Consider the following 16,363-nt stretch of genomic DNA (forward strand, 5'->3'; position numbering starts at 1 on the left):
AAATGGTCGCATGTTACATTGTCTTATAGGGGTGACAACTTACTTCCTTATTGACGGGATTTAGACTATCTCCAACTTTTTGATATGACAATGCTATAATAAATATCCTTAACATATCTGTCATATTTTATATATACAATAATGTACAATAAATGTCCTTAGAATGTGTTCGTGTGTGTGTGTGTGTGTGTGTGTTTACGCAAGTCATGTTTTCCTATAGGATCTAGTCCTGGCAATGAAGCATTGGAATAAAGGGACAGCATATGGGGCGCCTGGGTGGGTCAGTCATTAAGCGTCTGCCTTCGGCTCAGGATAGGATCCCAGGGTGCTGGGATCGAGCCCCGCATTGGGCTCCCTGCTCCGCAGGAAGCCTGCTTCTCCCTCTCCCACTCCCCCTGCTTGTGTTCCCTCTCTCGCTGTGTCTCTCTCTGTCAAGTAAAGAAATAAAATCTTTTTAAAAAATTAAAAAATAAATTTAAAAAAGGGACAGCATATTTAAAAATTTTGAAACACACTGCTAAATCACCCTTCAGAAAAGATTTACCAATTTCATCTAACAACAGTGTATAGGAATGCCTTTTTCCTCCCATTTGCTAACTTTGGTTATTATTTTTTTAATAAAATATTTATCACTATGACTGCAAAAAATGGTATCTCGTTATTTGCATTTTTCTGATTAGCACCCAGGATGGACTAGCCTTACTAAAAATATAAAATTTGTTAATCATGAATGTTAGCTCCAACTAGAATTTGTTTTGTAGGAAAATAAAAATTACCTACTATTGAAATATTGCCAAAAGCTTACCCATCAGAATCATCCTTTTTCCCAACAGGAAAGAGGTGTTTTTCAGTTTTCCCACTCTCTCTTTGTTGAATTAGTCCAGCAGCGACAGCATACATGTTTTCTAATACTGCCGTCCCATTACTTTGGTGTCTCTTCTTTTCTTCATTAATCTGTAATGGAAATTTGATACTAAGGATAATTGTTACTACATTATTCATTAAAAAGAACTTTTTTTCATTAATTATAAATTTCTTAAAGGTTTTATTTATTTATTTATCAGAGAGAGAGCACAAGCAGGGGGAGGGAGGTACAGACAGAGGGAGAAGCAGGCTCCCCGCTGAGCAGGGAGCCTGATGAGGGACCCGATCCCAGGACCCTGGGATCAGACCTGAGCCGAAGGCAGACTCTTAAGGACTGAGCCACCCAGTCATCCCAGAACTTTTTTTCATTAATTATATCATTTGACTCTTAGTTTGTCGTAATTTTAATTGATAAAAATATTTTGTGTTTAACTTTATCAGTATAAATAATTGCAATTTTTATAAGTTCTGCTTCATTTCCGTTTGAATAAAAACAGCAGAATTGGGACGCGTGGGTGGCTCAGTTGGTTAAGCCTCTGCCTTCAGCTCGGGTCTGATCCAGGGTCCTGGGATCGAGCCCCGCATCAGGCTCCTTGGTCAGCGGGAAGCCTGCTTCTCCCTCTGCCTGCTGCTCCTCCTGCTTGTGCTCTCTCTCTCTCTCTCGCTCTCTCTGACAAATAAATAAAATCTTTAAAAAATAATTAATTAATTAAAACAGCAGAATTTTCCAAAATTTGAAAAAGGGCTTTCTTAATTTTGTATTCATATCCACGCTTTGCTACCTAACATTCCCCACCTCACCCCATCTGACCAGCAGGTACAAAGAAATAAAAAGACAAAGACACAAAATTTGTCCTCTTCTGTCATTATTTACCACCTGGATTTTGCAAAAACAGCCAGATTTAAAGGATGTGACATTGTGGTGCTCCAGGAACAAACAGAAGTTTTCCTCTTTCTGCACTGAGCTATTTTTTCCCCAACTGTCTTTTATAATTTTTTTTTCATTTGGATCCTAGGGTTATCAAAAAAGTGGCAGTGTTCATTAAAATACATGAACCAAAGTTCACCACAACACAAAAAGAACAGAGTGAAACTGATGTTAGTGTAGAATTTTGGGAAATGAGTAATGCTCCCCAAATTCCACATTCATGGTTATCATAAACTTTTATAGCTAGAGGGTATAAAAGTAATTATCAACTTTAATCCCATTTTTCACTGATAAATGGGAGTAAAACCAAAAAAGGTTAAATGATTTGTCCAAAGTTCCTAAAGTGGCATTACCTAGCATCTTATGGCACCAAAAGAGATGATACAATTCTTTAATGCTGAATCAGGTAAGTTATCAAACAAATTCATTAAATTAATCAGATACATTAAAAGTATGACACTGGCACAGTAATTTAATATCTTAATTGGGGACAAGGTGCTTAGCTACTTTTTCTTTTAAAGGAGGATATCTCTTGATTTTTGTCTATTTTTAAAACTCAATTCACCTCAAAAGTCAGTTTTTTCCCTTCGAGTTAAATACTGAAGGTTTCTGAAGGTTTATGCTACCTACATTATAAAAACCATACATGTCAAAATGTACCATACTTTATTAAACATAATATGAACGTTTGACTCAACAGAAACATGTGAGAATGGTGACCAAAAAAAAAAAAGTGGAGGGGGGCGCCTGGGTGGCTCAGTCAGTTGGGCCTCTGACTCTTGATTTTGTCTCAGCTCATGATCTCAGGGTTGTGGGATTGAGCTCCGCATCAGGCTCCATGCTCAGTGGGGAGTCTACTTCTCTCCCTCTCTCTCTCTCCCTTTGCCCCTCCCCTTGCTCATGCTCTCTAAATAAATAAATAAATCTTAAAAAAAGAGTCTGTTTTTTAAAAATGTGGAGGAAAAAAGTGATAATACAAATATTTGTTATTAAAAATATCTCAAAGTGGTCCTGTTGGAATTCTAAGTTCCAAGAGTGAGTACAAAGCAGAAAAGATTGCACATACTGAAACAATAAATAGGTTTAGCTGAAATACTTGTTTATATCCTTTCTCTTAGTCATTGCTTCTTTCCCATTTTATTGTTTATGGAAATGCAATTTGTATTTAAGCCAATAGATAAAAATAAAAACCCTTGAGATGGGGCACCTGGATGGCTCAGCGGTTAAGCGTCTGCCTTCAGCTGAGGTCATGATCCCAGGGGCCTGGGAAGGAGCCACATGTCAGGCTCCCTGCTCAGCAGAGAGTCTGCTTCTCCCTTTCTCTCTCCCTCTGCTTCACCCCCAGCTCATGCTCGTGCACACACGTGTGCTCTCTCTCACATAAATAAATAAATCTTAAAAAAAAAAAACCACTAGAGATTATTATATATTTTTTTAAAGATTTATTTATTTTAGAGAGAGAGAGAGAGAGAGAGAGCATGAGCAGAAAGGGCAGAGGGAGAAGGAGAGAGAAACTAAAGCACACTCCACGCTGAGCACAGAGCCCAACGCGGGGCTCAGTCTCATGAACCTGAGATCACAACCCAAGCCAAAACCAAGAGTCGGATGCTTGACTGTGCCACCCAGATGTGCCAAGATAATTGCATTTTTTTAAGTTTTGTTTTTCAAGATTTTATTTATTTATTTGACAGAGAGAGACACAGCGAGAGAGGGAACACAAGCAAGGGGAGTGGGAGAGGGAGAAGCAGGGTTCCCACTGAGCAGGGAGCCCGATGCGGGGCTCGATCTTCGGACCCCGGGATCATGACCTGAGCCGAAGGCAGATGCTTAACGACTGAGCCACCCAGGTGCCCCGATAGTTGCATTTTTTAAGGAATTTTCTTTACGGTTACTCTGGTTCATGAGGTCACATGGTGCATAGCTAAATTAGTTTCCCAGTTCATATGCCACTTGGGAGACTTACAGAGAAACTTAAGGAAAACAAATCATAAGAATGTTTTCCTGCACTCCTATCATTTAGATAGCAGAAATAATCTATTTCCGAACACAATTACGTATTTAGACAACCCCATTTTATACACGAACTTTATTCCTAAGTGGAAAATCAAAATGACTCAGATAACTGATAAACAGAAAAAACAAAAGAGCAGCAGCAAAGTGAACCTCTACCTCTTTTTGAAGTTGAACTTTCTTTTTTTCCAAATCCAGGATGTCTATCTGTAACATGCCTATCTCGTTCTTAAACTTTTGAACATCTTGCTGTAATTCTTCTTTTAGACATACTTCTGATGTTCTGTAACTACATGGTGGAGAAGAACTCACATTTTCTAATTCGGGTTCCATACTTCTATAGTTATTAGTACTGTTATTAACTGCACAGAATGGCTTCTGGAACAAGACTTTTGTTTTCTTGTAAATGTTTGTAACAGCAGAACTTTTCTGCCTTTTTATTTGAGCCATTTGTCTCATCTCATTGGAGCGGGAAAACCTTTTGTCAAAATGGCTTTCTGAATCACTAGACTGAGGTATACGTCCAATGTCTAATTTAGAATTAGTGCTATTTTGGTTCATACTTTTTGCCATTTGCATGTCAAACTCTTGGTCTTCTTTCACTTCAAACGTAGCGAGTGGGTTCCTTACTTTTTTAGTTTCTGTATCACTTTTAAAACTCTTATTTTTGTTAAAAACATGCTCAGTGTCTGGTTTGTTATCATTTTCACAGTCTGATTTATTTTCACTTAAAGAAAAATCAGAAGATGCCTGGCAAGCATATTTGAGACTAGACTTTTTTTGTTCAGGAAATGCCTGAAATACTAGAGGGACAGGCACTGCAAATATATCCTCTTTCTGACAATCAAGTCTATCATTTGTCAAGTTAGAAGGTATTTCCATTAAGTTTGCTCCTTCTTTAAAGTTACCATGTAGTGACTCTTCCTTAGGATAAGGAGCAATTTTGTGTTTTTCACAAGTTTCACCAAACTTCCGCTTTAACTCACTGGTGATGTGTTTTAAATTATTTTTCCACACTAATTTGCCTTGTTTGATCGAGATTTCCTCACGCTTTTGCACAGAAGGATGTTCTGAATATACAGATATATTATCCTCTCTATCACATTTCTTATTCATTTCTGCTTCTCGAGACATTTTTTGCAGATGCAAAAGTGGAACATTAATTTGCTGGGTTTGATTTTCAGATGTCTTTTCTGCCAGGATACATGTTTGTGAAATACCTTTATCCTTAAGTAATCAAGTATGGACAAAGAAAAATTAGAAAATAATTAAAATTTAACTGTTAAATTTCTTTTTTTTTTTTTTTTTTAAAGATTTTATTTATTTATTTGAGAGAGAGAGAATGAGAGAGAGCACATGAGAGGGCGGAGGGTCAGAGGGAGAAGCAGACTCCCTGACGAGCAGGGAGTCCGATGCGGGACTCGATCCAGGGACTCCAGGATCATGACTTGAGCCGAAGACAGTCGCCCAACCAACTGAGCCACCCAGGCGCCCTAACTGTTAAATTTCTTTTTTTTTTTTTTTTTTTTTTTAAAGATTTTATTTATTTATTTGAGAGAGAGAATGAGAGAGAGAGAGCACATGAGAGGGGGTAGGGTCAGAGGGAGAAACAGACTCCCTGCTGAGCAGGGAGCCCAATGCGGGACTCGATCCTGGATCTCCAGGATCATGACCTGAGTCGAAGGCAGTCGCTTAACCAACTGAGCCACCCAGGCGCCCCCTAACTGTTAAATTTCTTAATCTATGTTAAGCTGCTCCCAAGTCACTATATTGTAACAAAGAAGTGACAAATAACTCGCCCTAGCTTAAGACAGAAGAAAAACATAAATCCATAAACTTAACTTTGTCAGTTTTTTTGAAATAAACATTTCATTACATGTTACATCTACCAAAAAATGAATTAGATTATTTTTAATGTTACAAACTTAAAAGCATTTTATCTCACCATACCTTAAATAGTGAGCCCCTACAGTGCATTTGAGGATTCTCTTTAAAGATTAATAACTAGAGAATAGGCAAATTTTCAATTAGGAGCCAAGATCAATTAACATCAATCAGAAAGAAAATTCCTAAATCTTAATTCAAATTATATACTATGATAGTGTTATACATCACTATAATTATCTGCTTATATACAGCTCTAAAATAATGTCCACTGAGAGTGGATAAGAAAAATGTTAATAATACTTACTGATTTCCTATGCTGAAATGAAATAACTGAAAAAGTTATTGTTTATTACCCAACTACAAAGGTCCCACCCTGGAAGGTGTGATTCCACAATAGGCAATTGTGCTGATTTTAAGACCCCACTCTCTGAAGTCAACTACACAGAGATCACAAGGCAAAATAAATCTTTAATCCTGGCATCAGTGACTGGCAATACAGAACTGCACATTTTGAACCACTGAGAATAATTACTCCTTCTACATGAATCTAAGTCACTAGTCATCATTATTATACTGCTCATAATTTCACCTGCTTAAACATATGATTCAATATTTGATGTTACCTTCTTTATCACATAAAAAGTTACAAAAATGGGAAGAAGCAAACAATATTCAGGAATTTTTTTTTATCTCAATTCCAAGGATGAAGTTTAGCTATAAGTTACTATAAATTCTAACTATATTTAAAGTTTTGTAACTTGTAAAATTTTATAAAAACTAAATATTAAATTATAATCTATTGACTTCAATATGTCCATTCAAATGATCATTTCATTTGAACTATGTTACATTATTAAAGCAGGAAAAACAATATAAAATCAGAAATTTAAATTTAAATTTAACTTTTTACATACCTGTAGGTGGTTATTTTCACTTTCATCAAGTCTTTTTTGCTCTTCCTCTGATGTCCTTTCTAAGTCGTTCTGCTGGCAAATCTATATATTTAGTTAAAATGGACTACTTAGAATGGTTAGATAAAAACTATAACCTTCTTAAAAATAGAAAATAACATTTTATCTATTGATAGTTTAAACTTAATCTTTAGCTGAATATTTACTTTAAGAAATACTTTTAATTATAGAAAACTTCAACAAAGCATTTGGGAAATACTAAATGTCACCAGGTTAAAGACATACAAACATCTCAAAGATTCATTCACAAGTTCATCCACCTAACATCAATGAACAAAACAATCAGAAACAAAATTTTATAATGCAGCAGAAACATATAAAATCACAACAGACTATTCTTTACCTTGTAACAGCACCTCTTAACACCCAAAGCTTCAACTACAACATTATTCATGGTTTCCAAAATTATTAGTATTTTTTATGCCTTTATTAGTGTACAACCTTCCTATGGGTGTATGTCCCTGATGAATGTAAACATTCCTCAAATGTTTTCCTCTACTACTTGATAAATTTCTTCACATCTTTTAGGACACAGACTGCTATGTAAAGTCATCCTTGATTATGGCTATTCTTCCCCAGATAAATAGGGGTCTCTTTCTTCAGGGCTACCTTAGTACTTTACCGATTTTTCTAGTGTATCTTCACCACCTGAACTGTAAATTACTTCTTTATATATCTATTTCTTTTGCTCCTGGACTGTATGGGACAATCTCTCTCACTCTCTCTCTTTTTTTGGAGAGGGGGAGGAGCAGAGAGAGAGAGAGAGAGAGAGAATCTTGACCGGGCTCCAAGCCCAGCACTGAGCCCCAGACGGGGCTCGATCTCACAACTCTGAGGTCATGACCTGAGCCAAAATCAAGAGTTGGACACTCAACCGACTGAGCCACCCAGGTGCCCCTGTATGGGGCAATCTCTTAAGTCATCTCTGTGTAAACAGTCTTTATTTTACTCAGTAATTATTTACGGAGCTCCCAGTAAGTGCTAGGCACCCGGGTTTAAAGAAGCATGTAGATAAAAGGTGTCAGGAATGGTTTTTCTGGAGATAATGCCTGAACTGAAACTGAAAACAGTGAGGTCAGCCAGATTCAAAGGGGTTAGAGGGAGGAAAACGGGGAGAGTATGCAAGGCTGTAGTAAGACAAGGGAGAGAAGCACACAACAGGGTAAATATTTGTCTAAAATACAGGGATCTAAGAGGAAGCCAAGATTTTGAAAGCTTTATATGTAATTTTAAGATACCTGGACACAAATATATTTTCAACAGTGGTTCATAGTCATATTTACATTTGAGACAGATCACTCTAAATGCTGTGGAGAGAGCTGAATTTGAGGGGCACTGTAATAAAAGATGGGAGATGAATTAGAAGGCAGTAATGCAAAATAAAGATAAAGTACACCTGCACTGACAGAATGGTTCCAGGAATATTGAGGATATAAAATGATCAGGGCACAGTACAGAAGAAATCTGTATTAAATGAATAAACACACAATGTTGGGTCCCTAGAGAACTAACTTTGCTCATTACTTTATAAAAGGCATCAAGTGAGAAGAGAAACAATCTACGTGAACTGTTTTAAGTTGCTTGTATTTATAATTTTTGTTTCAGATCTTCCTTTGTTACAGGAGCCTGTAGGTATTTTAAAAGTCCTACTTCTTGGATCTACCAAGCTCATGAAGAAGTGACAGCAAACAAGTCACTTGTATAGGTAAATAACTTTGGATTTATTGCCTGTACGCATTACTCTAGGAGATAATTGAAAATCTTTTGAAAATACAGTGTTAATTCTACAAGGAAAGAAAGAACATAAAACTACAGGGGTGAAAAAAATATTGTACGATTTATTAGTACAGACCTGATCATATGACTGATAAAAGGCATGGAATGAACTGGTACATTAAGTAGAGCACACATTAGAGGTGGTTAATCAATAGACAGAGTATCTTAGTAGAATTAAAATTGACTTTCCATATATTATTTTTAAATAATATAGTGCTCCTTAAAACCAATATTCCATTTATTTATTAAAAATAATAAAGGGAGGTGCCTGGGTGGCTCAGTCAGTTAAACGGCTGCCTTCGGCTCAGGTCATGATCCCAGGGTCCTGGGATCAAGTCCCGCATCGGGCTCCCTGCTCAGCTGGGAGTCTGTTTCTCCCTCTGCCACTCCTCCCACTCGTTCTCTCAATTTCCCTCTCTCTCAAATCGATAAAAATTTTAAATAACAATAATAATAATAAAGAGGCACCTGGGTGGCTCAGTGAGTTAAGTGTCCAACTTTTGATTTAGGCTCAGGTCATGATCTCAGGGTCATGAGATTGAGCTCCCCCATCAGGCCCTGTGCTGAGCGTGAAGCCTGCTTGGGATTCTCTCTCTCCCTCTCCCTCTTTCCACCCATCTCTCTCTCTCTAAAAAGATAAAATAAAAATTATAAAACAAGGAGATGGACTATGCATACATAGCTAAGAAGATGATACTATATAGTAAATTCTCAACTATTCCCATTACTGCTGGGAAAGCCAACTCTAAAACAAAAGTCATACAGAACATAGGAAATATTTTAATATTTGATTTGGGAAGGTGCTTTTTATAGTTACAATGAATATAGCTTGACCAATACTTGTGAATTTAGAGCTATAAAATAAAGCTAAGAAACTATGTTTTGACTAAGCAATCTTTAGATCTCTACCTAGTATTCCCAACTGGTCCCAAAGTTCTAAATATAATCCTGCTACCTACTCTCAAGTGAATGCTAAAAACTAGCCCAAAGGAAATTACTTTCTCGTAATTCTTCTTCAGATGTTCCTTTGGTTAGAGGAAGAAGACAAATGTCTTGCTAAAAGATATTGTTTGGTTGTAGGTTGCATAAAAGGAGTAAACGCAAAGTAAATTTTGCCACAAAATTATTTTTGAAAAATCAGAACTATGGGGAAGTCATGGAGAGACTGAATTCTCTATGCTTCTTTATTACCTGGTTTGTGCTCTCTGCTTTCTGGTAGCTCTGATTTACACAGGTCATGGAGTTTATAATTCTCTAACAGAAACACAACTCCAATATTATTAATCTTTTCTTTCTCTATGAAGGTCGCCCGTCCAAATTCTGTGGATGCTGACTGACTTTTGGTCACCGATTGTGATACAGATGGGCATTTATCATCAACTCTCAAATCCCTGGATCTTTGACAAGGCTCATTAGAGTGGCACAAACCCACAGAAGACTTCCAACAGGAAAAAACTGAAAATAAAATTTCATTTATTAGAATGTAAGTAATAATATAAACTTGGGTAATTTTTATAAATCCTTTTCTCAGAGAAGGAGTCCCATGTCCTACTCTTTTCCCAGACACACTACTACTCATTCGTACCTTATTGTGTTACACATGTCCTATACTTGCCATTCACACAGCTGTATTTAACTGACTCTTTTTTTTTTTATACTCCAGTATTACATAGTTTAATTTACTCACCAAGCTCTATTACATATTCTGTATTCCATAAGAGCTTTTGTTCATTAATAATTAAGATTTTCAAGGGTATGAATTTTTTAAGTAAGAAAATTTATGTCTACCTTTTATGTTTAAATATGTACCGTGGGGGTGCCTGGGTGGCTCAGTCGGTTAAGCGGCTGCCTTCGGCTCAGGTCATGATCCCAAGGTCCCGGGAGAGAGCCCCACGTCGGGCTCCCTGCTCAGTGGGGAGTCTGCTTCTCCCTCGCCCTCTGCCTGCCTCTCTGCCTACTTGTGCTTCCTCTCTATCTCTCTGTCAAATAAATAAATAAAATCTTTAAAAATAAATAAATAAATATGTACAGTGTGTTCTTAAGACATGTGTTTTAAAAAAACTTTTAATGAATGGTACTACTTTTAATTACAGTGAGATGGTCTTTCCTCAATGCAACAATATCTTCAGAAATTTTATTTTATTTTTTTAAAGATTTTATTTATTTATTTGTCAGAGAGAGAGAGAGCGCACAAGCAGGGGGAGCAACAGAGGCAGAGGGAAAAGCAGGCTCCTCACTGAGCAAGGAGCCTGATGTGGGACTCGATCCCAGGATCCTGGGATCATGACCTGAGCGACAGGCAGACGCTCAACTGACTGAGCCACCCAGGCGTCCCTATCTTCAGAAATTTTTAAGCCTTGGACAAACATCATAAATTCATCTGAGAAATGAAAGCCTCAGGTGATCTAATCATTTCCATGTAAAAACAGAATAAGTCTCAGTCCACACTAGATCCTAAAACTACAGTGCCATGAAACAGAAAATGAATATATAACAAAAATACTTTCCTTTTTTTTTTTAAACAAGATTGTCTGATTTAAACCTCTTAAGACGAGTGAAAGAAAAAAGCAAGAAATGCAGAAATGAAACCTTAATGCCCATTTCACTACAAGGGCCCCTTTATCATTTTGTATCCATGAACCCTGTACATGGTTTAAAACAGTTCTCCCATGTCATCTGAGAATCCCCGGAGTTCCAAGATCCATCCATTCAATAATGCTAAATGTTATTTGACATTTTCACTCTCATTCTCTTATTAAGTGTACCGTGAAATTTTCTAAAGATAGGATACGTGATAGTATCACAACTCGCATGATTAGTGGGTCATAGCTCTAACGGCTAACAATGTATGATCGTGCATGCTTGTATTTTAAATGCTTGTTTTAATTTCTAATATGGTAAATATCAACACTTAAACAGAAGTTCTTTGGAATTCCTAATAATTTTTAAATAGTATAAAAGGACCCTAAGGCCAATAAGTTTCAGAATTACAGTTTTAAAAGATTGTGTCTACCAAATATTAGGATAGAACTAATTACTTCCTGCATTTTTAATAATCAAAGACACCATACACACACACACACACACACACACACACACACACACATGAGTCCACTAATCAGAACATCTGTTTGGCTTAAGATGATCAACATAATAACACTAAGATGAAATAAACTTAAAACACAACTGACATGTTAGCAAGTGAAGCTTTACTCTAGGGAAAGGTCAGAATTGAAATAAACATTGTGAACACTGGAAAAATCTGAGAGTCTAATAATTAACTTCTGGGAATCCCAAGGAAGTAATGGGATTCCAAACTGGGAACTTCAGGATTTCAAAACATAAAAGTAGAAACTAGAGCTAAAGCTTACATTTTTAAAATCTCTTTTTCTTGGGCGCCTGTGTGGCTCAGTTGGTTAAGCGACTGCCTTCAGCTCACGTCATGATCCTGGAGTCCCTGGATCGAGTCCTGCATCGGGCTCCCTGCTCGGCAGGGAGTCTGCTTCTCCCTCTGACCCTCCCCCCTCTCATGTGCTCTCTCTCTCTCTCTCTCAAATAAATGAATAAAAAATCTTTAAATAAAATCTCTTTTTCTTATGCTTATAAATATCTTTTGTTCAAACATGGGTTACAACAATGGTATCTACCTTGTTTATGTCAAATCCTTCAGTTAAATTTGCCACCAAAAAAAAAAAAAAAAAAAAAGAATTCAGAATAAGAACACTGTGAGCATTTCAAATATTTTAGTGTACTTCTTTCCACTGTGAAATTTGTATGGTAAAATTTACCTGATTTAGATGTTTGTTTCTCCTTCACTTCTACTGTTTTATTAGGAACAGAATCTTTCACTTCAACGGTACGCTGAATGGGTATTGAAACAATATGATTAAGACATGATGTACCTTTCATACAATCTGTAGTTAAAAATTCAAAATAAAAAAAAATAAAAATATAAAAGTTTTACCTTCACGTAAGGATATCTTTTAGAAGAATCTAAAAAGCAAAATGGACATACAGTTAATTATATGTAAACGTGAAAGCCAACTAAACATTCATGCAGTTAGTACTAAGCTGAATCCTCATGCTTGGCTCTGAAAATGATTACATTAGGTTTTGGTGTTCTGTTTCTGGAGATAGGAAGGTGGGTTCGGACAGCGACAAGAGAGAAATATGAACCCATTATAAATATTGAAAAAGAAATATGAATATATGTATTCAGTGTCATACTTACTGATAATAACAACTGTAGCATTTAGGGAATGAACCCTATAATCTCTTTTGTTTCTAAAATTAGTTTGATTTGGTAGATCATGTTAGTCTTTAAAAGGTTTTTTTGAAACAGCTATCATATCAAAAAATTAGCTATCTTAAAAAAGAAAACAAAACAGCCAAAGCTTCCATATTCAAATTAATCTCATTTGAATAATGAATACCAATACAAGAGAGATCTTTGATGTGCCATAGATCTGAGGAGGATGAAAGAGTGGCTGTTTTACCCCAAGTTTAGCACTCCATCTGCTTTCAGTATTCTTTGTGGAGCAGCTGTAATTTAATCTGTTTTAGTGCAAATACACTCAAGCCATCTAAAGTGAATTCTCTCGAGTTTCCTCATCAACTCCAAAATTTCCTAGCTAACACGCCTTTCTTTCATGCTGCGGGGAAGGCAGAAGCCCAACCACCTGAGCCACCCAGGAGTCCCTGAAAACGACTTTCTATTGCTGCATCTGCTCAATTGCATGGAGACCGGCTGGGGCCCAGAGGGATATGGAAGAGGAATAAACTGAGGGAGAGCTTTTTTTAGGGAAGTTTTCTGGGGAATGAGGCATTCAACATCCTGAAGTTTCATGCACTCAAGCCCCAGTAGTATATAGGAAGAGTGCTTTTCCTCACCGGCGAGTCTAACTTCTGCAAATGTTCAGAAACGCTCAGCCAACTCGAGCCAACTTTTGAAGGGGAACCCAGCGCGGCTCACAAGCGATCACTGAGATTTGAGAAACTTGGACCTCGCACATGCGCTTTGGGCACCCTTGGCCGCCGGCCCTTGGTGCGCACGTGCAGCGAGGCCGGTTTGTGAGGTGCGCAAGCGCATTTGTTTGGCATCGTTGCTTGGTTACGTTATCCTGCGCTCAAAGATTCCAAACCTCGGAATGTCGCTACTGTGACGTAGTGGGGAGGCGGGTTTGGCTTATCTCTAGCGCTAGTGTTGGGCTCTAGAGGCGGTGAAAAGCCGAGGGGAAGGTGAAGTGTTTGTGAAGCCTCCAGGCTTTGCAATGAAGGAGTTTTTTAGCTTCGGGAGTAAGAAGGGCGGGTCGTCCTTTCGCGTTACCAGCTCGCTGAGGGACCGCTTGGGCATCCGGCCTGAGAAGAGAATTGGAACCAGCAGCTTCTGGTGGGGGTACAACATCCGAGACAAAGATCTCAGAAAGATGCACAAAGTTGCCAGCATGGGCGACGTAAGGAAACTGCAGGAGATTCTATTTTTCGGGAAACACGGCGTGGACGAAAGAGACAAGATGAACAGGTAATAGGGACTTGGAGGCCGGCTGCCCGAGACGGCGGGGAGGAGGTGGGGCGGGCCGGGAGAAGCGCGCACCTTCCCGGCTCCGCCTGTGGAACGGAGCCCTCCTGTCACCGAGGGCGCTTTGCGGTCTTCCCCCCGAGGCCCCGCAGCAGGGGTCTAGCGCCCAGGCCGGCTGTCTGAGCATGAAAACGAAGGCTTCAGCTGCCTTTGGACCCACTCATAATTCCCCGTATAGACCACTTTACAGACAGGTGGTTTTTTTTTTTTTTTTAAGATTTTATTTATTTATTTGACAGAGAGAGACAGCTAGAGAGGGAACACACACAGGGGGAGTGGGAGAGGGAGAAGCAGGCTCCCTGCTGAGCAGGGAGCCCGATGGGGGGCTCGATTCCAGGGCCCTGGGAACATAACCTGAGCTGAAGGCAAGCACTTAACTGACAGAGCCACCCAGGTGCCCCTCTTACTTTCTATTTAAAAAAAATTTGGGAGTGCGGGTGGGGATTGGTATCTTCTGACAACGTTTAACCTCTTCAGAAGTAAAGGGAATGTTTTTACCTGTACTTGTAGATTTTATTCATACATTAAATATATACATGTTTTTTGTTGTGTGTAGCTTTATTACATATAAGTGATTATAGATTAATCATTTTATTTTAGTTACATCCTTATGAAAATAAATAATATAAATGATACTCTAAAAGTTTATAAAATTTTAGTTGTGTCCTTATGAAAAAAATCAAAAATAGGAAATATAAATGATTATTGCAATTTCAGATGTATTGCTTTACTTTATAAAAGTTTTCTTTAGGGCGCCTGGGTGGCTCAGTCGTTAAGCGTCTGCCTTCGGCTCAGGTCATGATCCCAGAGTCCTGGGATCGAGTCCCACATCGGGCTCCCTGCTCGGCGGGAAGCCTGCTTCTCCCTCTCCCACTCCCCCTGCTTGTGTTCCTGCTCTTGCTCTCTCTCTATCAAATAAATAAATAAAATCTTTAAAAAAAAAAAAAGTTTTCTTTAAAAATACTGAACTCTGGGGTGCCTGGGTGGCATAATCGGTTGAGCATCAGAGCGTTGAATTCGGCGTGGGTCGTGATCTCGGGGTTGGGGGGTGGAGCCCCATGTCGGGCTCCATGCTTGGTGGGGAGACTGCTTGAGATTCTCTCCCTCTCCCTCTGCCCTTCCCCCTGCTTGTGCATACTCTCTCTTTTTCTCTAAAAGAAATAAATCTTTAAAAAATATTGAACTCTCCAACTGTATTTATCTACTCTTTCAATCCATTTATTTATCAAATAGAATCTGAACACGTTATGTAGGAGACATACTCTACCCAGAATCTTTTCATTCTTAAAGACTTCATGTTGCCCAGTATTAGTAAGATGAGAAATGCTATTTATTTTATTTTATTTATTTATTTTAAAGATTTTATTTTTAAGTAATCTCTATACCCAACATGGGGCTTGAATTTATATCATTGAGACTAAGGTTGCATGTTCTACTGATTGAACCGGCCAGGTACTACTAAGATGAGAAATTTTATTTTTTTAATTTTAAGAAAAGATTGATTTATTTGAGAGAGAGAGAGTGAATGGGAGTGGCTGGGGAGGGAGAAGGGAGGGTTAGAGGGAGAGAGAGGATCTCAAGCTGACTCCACGCTGAACACGGAGCCCGACATGGGGCTCAATCTCAGGATCTGGAGATCATGACCTGAGCCAAAACCAAGAGTCGGACACCCAATCAACTAGCCACCGAGGTGCCCCTAAGATGAGCAATTTTAAATTGAAGTATTAGGACTTAATCTCAGTTAAAGCTTTTCCTCTTTCCTTTCAAAGGAAAACATTTCTGAAGATAGGAAATTGTAAAAGTTAACCTTTACCTGTCCTTTTGAAATTTATAATAGTATTAAATACTACTATTGATAATTGGTAGTACTTGATTTTCATGTGATTTATAAATCTAAATATTTAATAAAATGAGCTGTCCCTGTTTATTTAAATCCTGAGTTTCCTTTGGCTTAAAGTTTCTTGAAAATCAGAGTAAGAATTACTTAAAAAACATTCTCCGTTATTTTAGTCCTCTTTTCCCATAATGCTTTCAGGAACTAAAATTTATTTAAATGCCAGGCATATGACTAGAACTGCAATAGACCTGTTGTGTATGTCATTATTTCATGTAATGTAAGACACCATAGATTGTCTGATGCCCCAGTATTTTCTGTACCAATAAGAACTTTTAAAACAATTCTGCCAATTATAGTTGTAAGACATTTTGAATTATAAATTGCATTCCAATGTCAGAGATTTTTTTTTTTTTAAAGATTTTTTATTTATTTATTTATTTGACAGAGAGAGACAGAGTGAGAGAGGGAACACAAACAGGGGGAGGGGAGAGGGAGAAGCAGGCTTCCCGCAG

The 16,363-nt window shown here is 37.9% G+C and overlaps 1 protein-coding gene and 1 pseudogene across 2 annotated transcripts in view; one reads left to right on the forward strand and one right to left on the reverse strand.

The window, feature by feature from the left end:
* Positions 1–13,565, reverse strand: part of C6H10orf67 (chromosome 6 C10orf67 homolog) — a 159,794-nt gene extending 146,229 nt beyond the window's left edge. Inside the window, exons 1-5 of the mRNA XM_078075241.1 lie at positions 13,327–13,565; positions 12,401–12,429; positions 9,628–9,891; positions 6,604–6,684; positions 806–954 (exon numbers count right to left, since the gene is read on the reverse strand). Of these exons, the coding sequence (XP_077931367.1) occupies positions 806–954; positions 6,604–6,684; positions 9,628–9,675 (278 nt within the window). The 5' untranslated portion in view covers positions 9,676–9,891; positions 12,401–12,429; positions 13,327–13,565. The remainder of the gene's footprint in view (positions 1–805; positions 955–6,603; positions 6,685–9,627; positions 9,892–12,400; positions 12,430–13,326) is intronic.
* Positions 13,560–16,363, forward strand: part of LOC118533186 (ankyrin repeat domain-containing protein 26-like) — an 84,743-nt pseudogene continuing 81,939 nt past the window's right edge. The window contains exon 1 of the transcript XR_013449015.1: positions 13,560–13,957. The product of XR_013449015.1 is annotated as an ankyrin repeat domain-containing protein 26-like (transcript). The remainder of the gene's footprint in view (positions 13,958–16,363) is intronic.

This window comes from Halichoerus grypus, chromosome 6, assembly GCF_964656455.1.
Source record: "Halichoerus grypus chromosome 6, mHalGry1.hap1.1, whole genome shotgun sequence".
Taxonomy (NCBI): domain Eukaryota; kingdom Metazoa; phylum Chordata; class Mammalia; order Carnivora; family Phocidae; genus Halichoerus; species Halichoerus grypus.